This window comes from Saimiri boliviensis, chromosome 14, assembly GCF_048565385.1.
Source record: "Saimiri boliviensis isolate mSaiBol1 chromosome 14, mSaiBol1.pri, whole genome shotgun sequence".
Taxonomy (NCBI): domain Eukaryota; kingdom Metazoa; phylum Chordata; class Mammalia; order Primates; family Cebidae; genus Saimiri; species Saimiri boliviensis.
Window position 1 is genome coordinate 78,036,654 of NC_133462.1, and position 13,310 is coordinate 78,049,963.

Below are 13,310 nucleotides of genomic sequence, written 5' to 3' on the forward strand. Positions count from 1 at the left end.
CCAAACCTCTAACAATGCTGTGTTTTTTTGTGTTTGTTTGTTTCTTCTTGAGACAGTCTCTACTCTCACCCAGGCTAGAGTGCACTGGCCGATCGAGGACTCACTGGAACCTCGACTTCTCAGGCTCAAGTGATCCTCCCATCTCAGCCTCTGGAGTATCTAGGATTACAGGAGTGAGCCACCATGCCTGGCTAATTTTTAAATTTTTGGTAAAGACAGGATTTTGCCATGTTGGCCAGGCTGGTCTCAAACTCATGGCCTCTACCGATCTGACTGCTTCAGCCTCCCGAAGTGCTGGGCTTACAAGTGTGAGCCACTGCACCAGCAGATGCTAGGAGTTTTATGATGGAAAGAATTTCCAGACTAGCTTCCAGCTCTGCCCATCACAAGCTCTGCTACTCTTTTGCTACTGGAACCCTTCTAGTGTTGGGGAAAGTAAGACTGTTCAGGACACCAATGTGACTCTCATAGAGGATAGTAGGTATGTCAGTGGTAGCTGTTCCTACACCTGGGTGGACAGCACCAGCACAACTACAGGGGAGAACTGTAAACCACATAAAATATCCCGTCGAGGCCAGGGCTGGGGAGAGGCAAGCCAGGTGCCTGAGGCTCAAAACTTAACACTAGCCCTGGTCTGTTGATGGCCTCTTCAAAGTCACTCAATACGAGGATAAGTTAGAGTTTAAAAAGACGGTGAATTTAACTGGTGGTGATTAAATTTTTTTTTTTTTTTCAAAATTTACAGTAACATATTACCATGGGTGCACATTGCTAGGGTTCCAAGCAATGTGAACGTGTCCTTTGCAAGTCAGGGGTCCTGGATTCAAGCTTCTACCTTCTTGATTAATCCATCTCTGCATTCTGACCATGGCCCTAAGTTCAAGCCTGCGTTGATCATACTGGCTTACTTTTGCCTCCAGGACTTTGGTTAGAAGCTCAGGCTCTGGGGCTAGACTATTTGGGTTTGGATTCTGGCACTGCCACTTACTAGCTTGTGGAATCCAAAAATGTTATGAAATATCTTTGTGTCTCAGGTGTTCTCATCTGTAAAATGGGCATAAGTAATGTTAAGATTAAAAGAATTAGTTCATGAAGAGTGCTTACAACAGTATCTGACACATTATGAAAGCTTAATATTTATTATTTTTACTACCACTAGTAATAATAATAGTATCAATATGTGTATTAATAATATGTGGCTCTTCTCACACCACACCGTACACCCCCAGGACTGTTTGTGTTCTGACTTGGCCCAGAAGAGGCGTCCTTTTTCTGAATGGACTGTCAACCACATGTGGAAGGAAGGCAGAGAGAGAGAGAAAGGAATCAAAGAGGAACCGAATACTTGTTTTCAGATGTACTAATGTCTCCGAATTACATTTAAGTAAGTGAAGGATGTGGGGCTATAAAAAATTTGCTGGAGCATAAATGTATAAATGTTCACGGCATGCCAAAAGAGAAAGTCAAAGGAGCACTCACAATGGAGCTGGGCATCCTGTTGCTTCAAAATGAGAAAAATCACACGATCAGCTGCAGTTAGACTTAAGGAAAAAAGCTGCCGGTTAATTCAATCTTATTCGCGGGACAGGTCTCCAGGACACTTGGTTTTCCCCCCTGGGTGGAGCGGTGGCCAGCGGGGAGGAGGAGGCGGCTCGGGCTTGCCGGCTTGCGTGGGCGCCAGAAAGCGGAACCGCCGGGGCCAGTCGCGCGGTGGTCACCGTCTCTGGAGCTGGGGAGGAGGCTGCCGAGGCTGGCCTGGCTCCTTCTAGCGCCGCTTCCCGGAGCGGGTTGGGAAGGTTCTCCGGAACGTGTGCTCCAGGTTCTCCCGCGCCAGTGTTCGCATCCCCGCCTGCCGGGTCGCGGCGACGCCTTGGGCACCGGTGCAAGAGCGCGGCGCGCAGGCGGGGGGCGCTGTGGCCTCGGCGCGGGGACTCAGCTGCCCGGCCGGACCCGCCTCTTTTCCTTCCCCGCCCGCCTGCCCGCCCCCCACGCGTCGTGTCGCCGGGAAGCCGGGCGGAGACAGAGCGCTCGGGATCCACGGCGCTCGGACCGCTGTCCTCCAATCGCGCGGGGCAGAGCGGCTGGCGCCGCCGGAGCGAGGAGCCGCGACCCTCCCCGGCCGCCTTTGTCTACGAGCCGTGCGGCCCGGAACCGCCACTCTCAGGGGCCGGGGACGCGCCCGCAGCTGTCGGTGACAGCTCCTCCCTCCCGCAACCCTCCGGGGCGGAGGGGCGGTCGGGCCGGGCCCTGCTCTCCCGCGCCCGCAAGCCCGCTCTCGCGGATCGATGCCCCCGCAGCAGGGGGACCCCGCGTTTCCCGACCGCTGCGAGGCCCCTCCGGTGCCGCCGCGTCGGGAGCGCGGGGGACGCGGGGCACGCGGGCCTGGGGAGCCGGGGGGCCGGGGGCGCGCGGGCGGTGCCGAGGGGCGCGGCGTCAAGTGCGTGCTGGTCGGCGACGGCGCGGTGGGCAAGACGAGCCTGGTGGTAAGCTACACCACCAACGGTTACCCCACCGAGTACATCCCCACCGCCTTCGACAACTTCTCGGGTGAGCTGGCTTGGGGGCCGGGGCGGGGGGCCCGTGGCCGCGGTCCGCCCAGCGGAGGGAGGATGGCGCGAGGGTCGCGGGGCTCCCCAGGGGGCTGCAGGGCCCCCGTGCGGCTTCGACGGGGAAGCCGGGCAAATGAGGAGTGCAGGACGTTTCCTGAGTCTCAGGGACCAGGCAAGCACGGAGCAAACACGAAAGGGCCACGGGGGAATGGGGAGCCCTACAACGAGAGGTTGCTGAGGGGAGGGCGGAGAGGCAGTCAGCCAATTAAAAAAAAAAAAAGAAAGAAAGAAAAAGCAACAGATAAGCAGGACTGAAAGAGGTTGAGTTCAGGCTGCCGGGCCAGTTGGCTGCGTTAGAGCAAAGTTTCCTGAGGGCGACGTCACTGGCGCCGCTGCGGAGTTTCAATCAGAAGGTGACGCGCAGGTGCCTTTACCTGTGGCCCTGAGCGTAGCACTTTTCTTTTCTGGCGGCTCAGCTCACGAGGAACATCTCCACTTTTAAAGAGCCGCGGAGACGCCGGGAAAACACTTGACTTAGTGAAAATAGCCCGAGCAGCCCTCGTGAAGGCTTAGGTTCGGATGAAACCTGGAGAGTCAACACGGTTTCTTTTTTCTGAGCCCCACCACCTTCCCCACCAGCATGGGCTCGGATTCTGATTGTTGGTATCTTTTCAGGATCCCTTTAAGCTGCTTAAAGCCCTTATGTACTGGTGCGATGTCATTTCCCTTGGTAGATAAAATGATAAAGGATTTCTTTATCTTGATTTTCAGGTCTTTTAGAAATTTAAGAAAAAGTCAAAATGCACAGAAGCTAGTATGAAACACTTAACTGTCTTGCTGCTGCTGCTGCTGCTTTTTTTTTTTTAGAAGTTGCTTCTCTGACCTTCCTTTCATCCCAAATGTACCCTAGAAAAATGGGTGCTATACCGGTGGGTTCCCACCACAGGGTACTGTTTCTCCTCCCACCCTGCTGACTAGTATAAATATTTAGAAACAATTAGAAAGTTGTATAGAAAGAGATAAAAGGGAGTGCTTAATTAAAATAGAAACCTCCGCATGTCTGCTGCAGGCCTCGACACACTCCTCGAGTCCCTGAGCCCAGTGGAAAGGTGGGCATGGCTTTCTTTTCTTCTTTTTTAATCTTCCTTTTGACCTGCCACAGAGATAAGAAGTGCCCTCATTTTTAAACGGGACAATGTGGGCAGTCTGTGTTTGCACATGTTCCCAAAACAAACTAGAATTTTTTTGATTAACTCTTAAGTTGGGGAACTTTTCCCAAAGGAAAACAGAATTATTTGTGAGGTTTTCCACTGATTTAAAACTGCAGCGTTGCCTCCCATTGACCCCCAGTGTTGTTTTAAGGGCCTTTGAAACAAGTGTGACAGGAAAATAAATCTTCCAGGACTGGGAGAAAAGCATAGGCCTTTCTGGGGGCACCATCAAAGGGCTCAGGCTTTGCTGCCTGGTCCATGGCAATGGAGTGACTTGCCAGCCCCGGGTTTGTATACAAAAACGCCTCTACAGGGCCTCCTTGTTTTAGGTGAGGCTTGAATTCATTAGAGGAGTTTGGAGTGAGAATGATAGTGCAAGCTAAAACTATTAGGATTCCGGAAGGGGTTAAAAGACACCTCCTGATTGTCATTTTGGTTTTGTTTTTAAGCTGTGGTGTCTGTGGATGGGCGGCCTGTGAGACTCCAGCTCTGTGACACTGCCGGACAGGTCAGTATCATGTTACAGCTCAGTGCTGGGAAAGGAAACAGCCTTTTAAAGATTTCCAAATAACCTTTGATTCCCTCAGTCAGTAACTGGGTCATTCTAAAGTCTCATGAGGTGGACCCACCTCTGCTGTTGGCCTCTCTCTGAGGGTGGGCCAGGGGTTGGGGGACAGGAAGCAGGGGAAGATACTTCCAAAGTAATAAAACAGGATTTGGCCCAGCTCTACGTAGCCAAGCAAGGGAGGGAGCAGGTCAAGAACAGCTCTTATCTTAAAGGATTTCTGTTATTTACTCCCTGGTTTTTATGAAAAAAATTTCAGTGATGTTTTGTCGTCATTTCCTAAAGTAAGTTAGTGATATAATCATTTTATTAAAGGCCAGTGAGTCAGATATTTAAGAAATTTGCTCAAGAAAAAGATGGAATTTACCTCAGTAAGGGTTAATATTTCCCTTCCTGAGCTATGGTTTGACTCATTCGGTCCAGCCCCATTCCCTGAAGCAGACACATATGTCAGAGCAGTCCTAAGCTGGAGGGATGAACCAACTGGGCTTGTTCTATCCAAATTGTGAATGCTGGTTCTTGTCTCGAGGGCTGGGCACTTGGAGGAAATAGCTAGGGAGGGTGGGATTCCCTCTTTGTGGTCCCGCTTGGTGGGTCCTCGAGTCACTGAAGTCAGGCTGTGCCTTGTGAACTCCTAGGGGTACTTGATTTTGGCAAAGTGATAGTTAATGAACTTGTCTCTATAGTATGTTCTAGGGTTCAGCAAATCCCAGATGTACTTTGTAGGCAGGTAAAAGTGCCCCCTTCACTTTCTGAGGTGCCATCGCATGACCACGTATGTTTAGGAAGGCACTGGTTTTCCACTGGCCCCCAGAGCCTCATCTAAGCCAGAGCTTCCAAGTTGCTCACCTACTCTGGGACAGCAGATTCAGAACTGAGGACAGGTCTTATTTTTTAAACTTCAAGATGATACAAGACTGGCTAGCCTTGATCTCCAAGAACACTGGGCCAGTGGAGATCATAGCATAGGAGCACCTCAGCTTGAAAAAACCAAGCACTGTCTATATTGTATTGCCTGTAGAAAACAAAAATCAGGCTGGGTGTGATGGTTTATGGTCTTTGGGAGGCTGAGGTGGGAGGATTGCATGAAGCTAGGAGTTTGAGACCAGCCTGGGTAGCACAGCAAGACATCATCTCTACAAAATAAAAAAATTAGCCTGGTGTGGTGACGTTGCCTGTAGTCCCAGCCAGTAGCCACTTGGGAGGCTGAAGCAGGAGGATGGCTTGAACCCAGGTGTTTGGGGCTGTAGTGAGCTGTGGTGGTGCCACTGCACCCCAGCCTGAGCAACAGAGCAAGATCGTCTCTTGGAAAAAAAGATAAAAAAGAAAAATCAAAGAATACAGTCACATCTAGTACTGAATCTTCCTGAATGCCATGGTGGTACTTATAGTTCAAGCTTCATTTCCTTGTATGAAGTGAGAATGCTTTGCCTACTAGGGGGTCAGGTTTCCTGATCTTTAAAACACAAGCAGAGGAACATCTCATAAAGCATAGTCATCCTTGCTGAAGTCAGAGCCTGAGGATAAGACGGAAGTCAGGAAAACACAGGAAGTCCAAAGCCACAGTTACCAGGGAGCTTTATGGGGAGGAGCAGAAGCTCAGTGCACCTACCTGCTCCAGGACGTCACTCACATATCACTGTCCACCACTGGGCTCCTCGTAAGTCTTGGCTCTTCAAGCAGGATGCAGCTTCTTGAGCTGGGGTTTCATACTCAGTGCTCAGTGTAGTGCCTGGCACATAGCAGGGCTTAATCTTGTGGTTTTATAGAATGGATGAACCAGAGGAGGACCAGTGGTGAGGGTGCCACCATAAGTCGTGGGCCTGCCCCTTAATAGACATGCAGTGTAGAGGGAAGACAAACCAGTTTACGGAATCTTGTGAAGGAGCAAGCTAAAGGAAGGAAAGGGGCTCCAGGTCAGAGGTGCAGGCTGGCTGGGCCTGGCAGGAAACCCTCTCAGCAGAGTTTTGAAAGACAAATAGGAATTTTACTAGAAAAACTTTGTAAAAATGACTCTGAATTATCAAGGAAGAGTTAAATTGTTCCTTAGAATAATATGTTTAAAAATCAGGGAAGCACATACATCATTTTAGAAGTAATTTTATCCAAAAAAGTTTATAATTAGGGAAAAACGAAGGTCTTGGTGCTACATTTATTTATTTATTTATTTCTTTTTTTTCTTTTTTTTTTTTGAGACGGAGTTTCACTCTTGTTACCCAGGCTGGAGTGCAATGGCGCGATCTCGGCTCACCGCAACCTCCGCCTCCTGGGCTCAGGCAATTCTCCTGCCTCAGCCTCCTAAGTAGCTGGGATTACAGGCATGCGCCACCACGCCTAGCTAGTTTTTTGTATTTTTAGTAGAGACGGGGTTTCACCATGTTGACCAGGATGGTCTCGATCTCTCGACCTCGTGATCCACCTGCCTCGGCCTCCCAAAGTGCTGGGATTACAGGCTTGAGCCACCGCGCCCGGCCGGTGCTACATTTATAAGCTTCAGTTTGTTTAGAAATTATTATTCTGGCCTCCCAGCAATATTTTCAATGAGATTTACTGTATTTATTAACTTTTGTGTTCTGGTTAGAAGAAAATATCCAATTAATTAATGAATAAGACCACGATCTAAAAATTTGTAGAAAACCAACTTCAAAAACTATGAAAAATATGCTGCTGGTAAGGTAAGTCAGGTATTTGTGTTTTTGTTTTTCTGTTACCCCATTTATAAATTAGTTTTTGTTTAGGCTATTAGCCAAGCTGTCAAAATGGTAATTCTTTTTTACTCTCCCTCGTCCTGGTATGATAAAATACATTTTAGGGGACTTGCTGTGTTACCTGCCGTGTTTCCTTATGGAGTAAGGAACACACACCTCTTCTAGGCAGTTGACATAAGAACCTTGAGGATCAGTGACTCCACTGACCTCCACTTCAGATGCCTGGAGAATCAGTATGAACATAGATAGGCTGGAACTTGGGAATGTGGAGCTGGAGTGTAGGCTTCCCACAGAAATTGATGAAAGGAGAGTATGGCTCTAGAGGCTGAAGAAATCACTTATTGTACCTTTGGCTTTTCTGGTTAGGGAGGGTAGGTGAGTTTATAAGATGTCAAAAGGAGTTTTTAACACTGGGCTTACAGTCTCAAGGGCAGATTGATCAGAGACAGATTGGAGACTTGAAAAAACATACCTTTGGCATAAGAGAAAAAGTATTGCTGAAATAGGAGTAGTTCACTGGAGAATTGCCAATAGAAGCTGAAAATTCTTCGGCCTTTTGACCCATCAGGTACTAAAAAAAAAATACAAAATCAAGTTGCAGCCAAACCAGAGGGATGTAGAATCCAGTCTTCTCTCTCTGCCCCGCCCACCCTGATCAGAATCCTGTGCAGCGTCTATACTGCAGATCTGGCAAGCACATGCAAATTGCTTGGCCTCAGAAAAAAATGCGTTTTTTTTTTTTTTTTTTTTAAAGGGTACATTCCAGTTGTCCTCATTGCACGTGTGTATTGCATTCATCAAATATCTAAGGTTTCTGGTCAGGCATTGAGCAAGAGGGTCTAATTTCTGTTTTAATTCTCAAGTTCCTTAGCCAGAATCTCAAGAAATCTGGGGAGATACGTTTCCAAAGCCCACTCAGAAGGCTCAGCCCTTGTGCTTGCCTTCATTTTTCTCAGTAATGCAACTCCAGATGCCAGGGCATGGCCAAGGGGCAGCTACCCAAGGGGGCAGCTACCTGAGAGGGGAGCTACCGGGGGAGCTGCTACCTGAAGGGGCACCTACCTGAGGGGGCAGCTACCCGAGGGGGCAGCTACCTGAGAGGGGAGCTACGGGGGGCGGGCTGCTACCTGAAGGGGCACCTACCTGAGGGGGCAGCTACCTGAGGGGGCAGCTACCTGAGGGGGGAGCTACCTGGGGGAAGAGCTACCTGAGGGGGTAGCTACCTGAGGGGGCAGCTACCTGAGGGGGGAGCTAACCTGGGGGGTCAGCTACCTGAGTGGGGAGCTATCTGAGGGGGGAGCTAGCTGGGGGGGCAGCTACCTGAAGGGGCACCTACCTGAGGGGGGAGCTAACCTGGGGGGGCAGCTACCTGAGTGGGGAGCTATCTGAGGGGGCAGCTACCTGAGGGGGCAGGTACCTGAGGGGCTGCCTTAATGCTGGTCTCAGTTTTACACTTTTTTCTTTAAGGCCCTCTAAGAACAGAGGGAGCATTCCATTAAAACATCTTCAGAGCTGAGCCGTAGTCCACCAGACGCGTTTCTGTGTTTATTTATTCAGCACAAAGTTGGCTTGAAGAAACTTAAGTCACTCTTTTTCTTTTTAAAAGTGTTGTTAGAGACAGGGGTCTTTCTATGTCACCCAGGCTGGTCTTGAACTCCTGGGCTCAAGTGATCCCCCTGCCTCAGCTTCCCAAGTAACTGTGACGATAGGCACGTGCTGCCACACTTGGGTAAGTCATTCTTTTTCAACTTGCGCTTGCAGAAGCCTCACAAATGTCAGTGACATTCTGAAATACCATGTTGTTTCCTGAGCATTTTAGCTGGTTGACTTTAATGTGATTAGTTGGTTGGTTGGTGTCCCGTAATTGAAACAATGAAGAAAGTCCATTCAAATACAGGTTTCTTTTATACCGAGAGAAAAAAGCCGCAGATGGAGAATAATGTAGATATAAATAGTACTTAGTAAATAATCAGATTGTGTCAATTGAGTAATGAAAAGCATGAATGGCACTGAGCTTGGTCTTGTCATTGAGAAATTATTTATACCTGAGGATGGTTGGCACCAACAGATATGCATTTTAAATAGGAAAGAGTAAATATTTTTCTACAAAAGAGTTGAGCAAAAGTTTTCAGTTAGCTGAATGTGGTGCTACAGGGAACTGTAGGATGTCTGCTATAAAGAAATGCTAATTTGGAGACCAGCATCTGTCTGTTCACAACCGAATCCCCTCGCCTGCCACTGTGCCTTGAGTGCAGGTGATGTTCAGTGTTGTCTGTTGAGTGGCTGACCGTGGGAGAGCATTGGCAGCACAACCGTTGGTTTATTTATAATCAACTCTAATTTATTCCATCCACTTCTCTATACCTTAAGGGTAGGGTGTGCATGCCTATTCTCCAGTTCTTGTCTGTCCAAAGCACTGTACATGGAGGCCATGGGTATTGGCAAGGATAAAGGAAGTAGGAGAAAGTGAAGGAAGGAGGGAGGAAGAGATGATATAGCCTGAATGAGGATGTATTAACTAGTGTCTGTAAGTGACACTGAGAAGCACATGTTTTCCGAGTCGCTGATGATCGTGGCCCGACAAAGGTCCTCAACTCCATTTCTGGTCTGGCCTCGAGTCTGATCAGTATTACTCTACACTGCTGTGCATGGTGTGGGCAGAGTGTGTGCACAGTGCAGATGGGATGAAATCGGCATCACTCGGAGCTGTTGTGGGGAAAGGCAGGGCTGGATTCATAAAGAGAGGAGCTGTGTTCATAGACCGGGGTCTTGAGGTTCATAGTCTGGGTCTTGAGGATCAGTGTGGGTATGGTCTGAATTTTAGAAGAGTAGCTAAGTACCAAGAGTTGAGAGTAAGTTTGGGTTACACTCAGCTGAAGGCTAAAGTCCATTTTATTTCTAGAACCCACCTGCTTTGAGCACTTTTTCTATGTTACGCTGCAAGTAAGTCTTGAGAGTCAATGAACATTTTGAACATGCTTGGCAGTGTTCAGGCCGTAGCTGGCCCTGACAGCAGACGGCTGCCACACCTTTGCTGTGCGCTGGCTCCACTTGGTAAACAGCAGGATGGTTTCAAGGCTCTTCCTCCTCGGACCAGTGAGTCTTCTGTCACCTGCCAGACCCTTTAAGGAAAAATGTGAAGATGATCTTTTTACTGATGAGAATTGATTAAAAAATAACTTTTGGGGACTTTGCTTGGTTGCAGGATGAGTTTGACAAGCTGCGGCCTCTCTGCTACACCAACACAGACATCTTCCTGCTCTGCTTTAGTGTCGTGAGCCCCTCATCTTTCCAGAATGTCAGTGAGAAATGGGTGCCGGAGATTCGCTGCCACTGTCCCAAAGCCCCCATCATCCTAGTTGGAACGCAGTCAGATCTCAGAGAAGATGTCAAAGTCCTCATTGAGTTGGACAAATGCAAAGAAAAGCCAGTGCCTGAAGAGGCGGCTAAGCTGTGCGCCGAGGAAATCAAAGCCGCCTCCTACATCGAGTGTTCAGCCTTGACTCAAAAAAACCTCAAAGAGGTCTTTGATGCAGCCATCGTCGCTGGCATTCAATACTCGGACACTCAGCAACAGCCAAAGAAGTCTAAAAGCAGGACTCCAGATAAAATGAAAAACCTCTCCAAGTCCTGGTGGAAGAAGTACTGCTGTTTCGTATGATGCTGGCAATACACCCAGAAAGGCTATTTTCAGATGAAATCAATATTAGAAGCTATATTAGCTGAAACAACTCCTTTTACTGTGTAGAACCTGTATAGAGAGTGTGTGTATATGTATTATAGGAGGAGCTCTCAACTTATGCATTCTTTCTTGCCTTTAATGTTGTTGTTGTTTGAGCTTAGGGATGGGATACTTATGCAAGATATTTTTGAAGTAAATTAAACATTTTTCACATCTCTGGAAATTTAGAGTTCTAGACCTCTGGGTTAATTGATATCTAATATGAAGAAGACACCTCAAATCTGGATGTCAAGAATGCAATTCTGCTACATTATAATGTACAGAAGAACGAAAGGGAGGGTGCTATGGCTAACCCTCTCTTGATTAAGGGCTACTTAATGCAAAGTGCATTACGTACACGGGTCAACCATGGTAGGAACAGTTCTTAGCTTTGAAACTCCATGCAAACCATACCTTTTTTTTTTTTTTTTTTTTTAAGGAGCAAAACTCTGAGAAAAAATGCGAGACCTCTGCCTACAAAACCTCAAAACAGTCACTTTTGTCATTTGCTAATACCCAGTTTCTTATGATTTAAAAACAACCAATGAAAACCATCCCATGACACTATTGCACTGTGTAGACAAAAAAGGAAACTTGCTTATGGGGAGTTTTCTTTCTTAGACAAGTTGCGTTGACACTGTATGAACATGGAGTGCCGTGCAGAGGAAAGGAAGTGTTAGTCAGTATTTCTCATGTTTTAGGGAGTGATTCCTGTGGAAATCAGAATGTGACATTTGCTTTTGGTACTGTAACACAGGCCCCAAGCTGCCTCAATCCTAGGTAGTGAGGGCACCAGGGAGCACCTATCTGTGTTTTTAAACTTCCATATTCAAGCTGTTGCTTCGGCAGGGAGGTGAATACTTTTGAAAGGCCAACAGCAAATGTTTGTGGGACAGGAAACAGGTCATTTTTTCTCAAGTCAGCCAAGATATACTTCTCTGTGTGCACAGCCACGCACGCACATGCACACAGACACATAGGTCTGTGTGGCTGTATTTGTTGTTGATAACAGTAGCCTGACAGAGGTCAGACTCTTACACAGTTAATGGGGAAAAGCATGGCCACAAAAACACGTGCTAGGGAAGCTTGGCTTCCTCTTCTTGTTGACACTTTTGTGAACCAACGTCTTTTTTATTCAGAATATGCTTTTAGGTCTATCTTAATATATATATTGTTGAGGACATCTTAAACCTAAACAAAAAATGAGATGAACATATCTTGAAACCTGTTAAAACAACCAGTGAAAGCCACAGATGGCTTCAGGGCAGTAGCAGCAGAGGCCAGTGAACTCTGAGGACTCCTGAGGGGCGGTGTGTATGGTCGGCCAGGTGTATGCCGGGACCATGGCCCCCATGCTTGGCTGCTTCCTGTGACAGTGAAATACATCCTTCAAGGTGGCAGCTTTTAGGGCTGAATCTTCTGGAGAAAAAAGTGCCACCTCAGGAGAGTACCTTTTACTCTGGTAGGAATGCCTCTGACATGCCACAGGGCAGCCTGAACACACTGAGTTGTGGTGGGTGAGACAGAGCCACTGAAGTCACTTCCACAACTAATGAGGGAAGTCTCTGTAAAGCCAGTTAGGTAGAAGAGTTTTATTTTTCTGTGGGTTTTGTGTTGTCTTTTTTATATTAAAAAGATACCCAGTTTGTGTTTTTCAGTAGAAAAAAAGATCAGGTTATACTGTAGGTTAGGGTTCCATTTATTCCTCTTAGTAAATAAAATTAACAAATTTCTTTGTTTAACAAAAGATTAATCTTTAAACAAGTAAAATACATAGACTGTTAACTATTGATTATTCAACACATTGGAATTGATGTCAGTTGTAGTTTCCTGAAGCATTTATTTACAACCTGAAGGAGGAAAATTATTTGTGGAAATGTTTAAAATAGACCTAATTGAATATAGTCTCATCTTGCTCTGCCTGGCTTAGGCTGAGCTCTGCCTGTCTGGTGTCCAGAGGTGTGGGAGGGAAGATGAGTTATTTAACTGGTAAGTGATTTGAAACATTATTTTTTATATTAAAGTAAATGGCATGGGGTATAATGCAAATTCATTTTTAAGATAGAACACAAAACTTGAAAGAAGTTTGATGCATGCGACAGCGTATGGGGCTGCAGTTGGTCACCCTGGAGGGGCCTTCCACACCTCCTGCCTATAGGCCTCGGGTGGAAAGTGCTTAGTGAAGAACGCCTATGTGATCCAGTTCGGAAAGCTTTGTGCAAACAGTTGAATTTTAGCTAGGGTTGATAACAGCTTGGACTATTAGTGTTAAAAATCTAGTGGGTTGGCCTTTAAGTGCAACAGTTTTTAATATATCTTGCTGCATTTTATAGAATAGTAAAGGTACGAATATACTTGAGATTTTCCTCCATTTTTGTTTCTTTGTGAACATAGGGTTTGGGGCCGACAGTGTTTTTAAAGTATGTGTTTGAGTTAAATATAAAACTGGTTCACTTCAAAGCTCAAAAATTGTTAAACTTGCAGCTTGGTATTGCAGAGAAGATTTTCTAAGAATTTTGCTTTAGAGAATGCCACCTTGGCCGAACTACAAGTGTA

General features: G+C 46.9%; 1 protein-coding gene across 1 annotated transcript; it reads left to right on the forward strand.

Moving 5' to 3' along the window:
• The first annotated feature begins 2,006 nt into the window (after window positions 1-2,006).
• RHOU (ras homolog family member U) lies at window positions 2,007-12,084 on the forward strand. The gene is made up of 3 exons (XM_039464295.2): window positions 2,007-2,547; window positions 4,210-4,268; window positions 10,239-12,084. Exons 1-3 carry the CDS (start codon window positions 2,286-2,288, stop codon window positions 10,692-10,694), a joined length of 777 nt encoding a protein of 258 aa, XP_039320229.1. The 5' UTR covers window positions 2,007-2,285; the 3' UTR covers window positions 10,695-12,084.
• Window positions 12,085-13,310: the final 1,226 nt, after the last annotated feature.

Coding starts and splice junctions, on each gene's coding strand:
- RHOU (XM_039464295.2), top strand. CDS start 2,286: ATGCCCCCGCAGCAGGGGGACCCCGCGTTTCCCGACCGCTGCGAGGCC. Junction 2,548..4,209: donor CGCCTTCGACAACTTCTCGG/GTGAGCTGGCTT, acceptor TTTGTTTTTAAG/CTGTGGTGTCTGTGGATGGG. Junction 4,269..10,238: donor TCTGTGACACTGCCGGACAG/GTCAGTATCATG, acceptor GCTTGGTTGCAG/GATGAGTTTGACAAGCTGCG.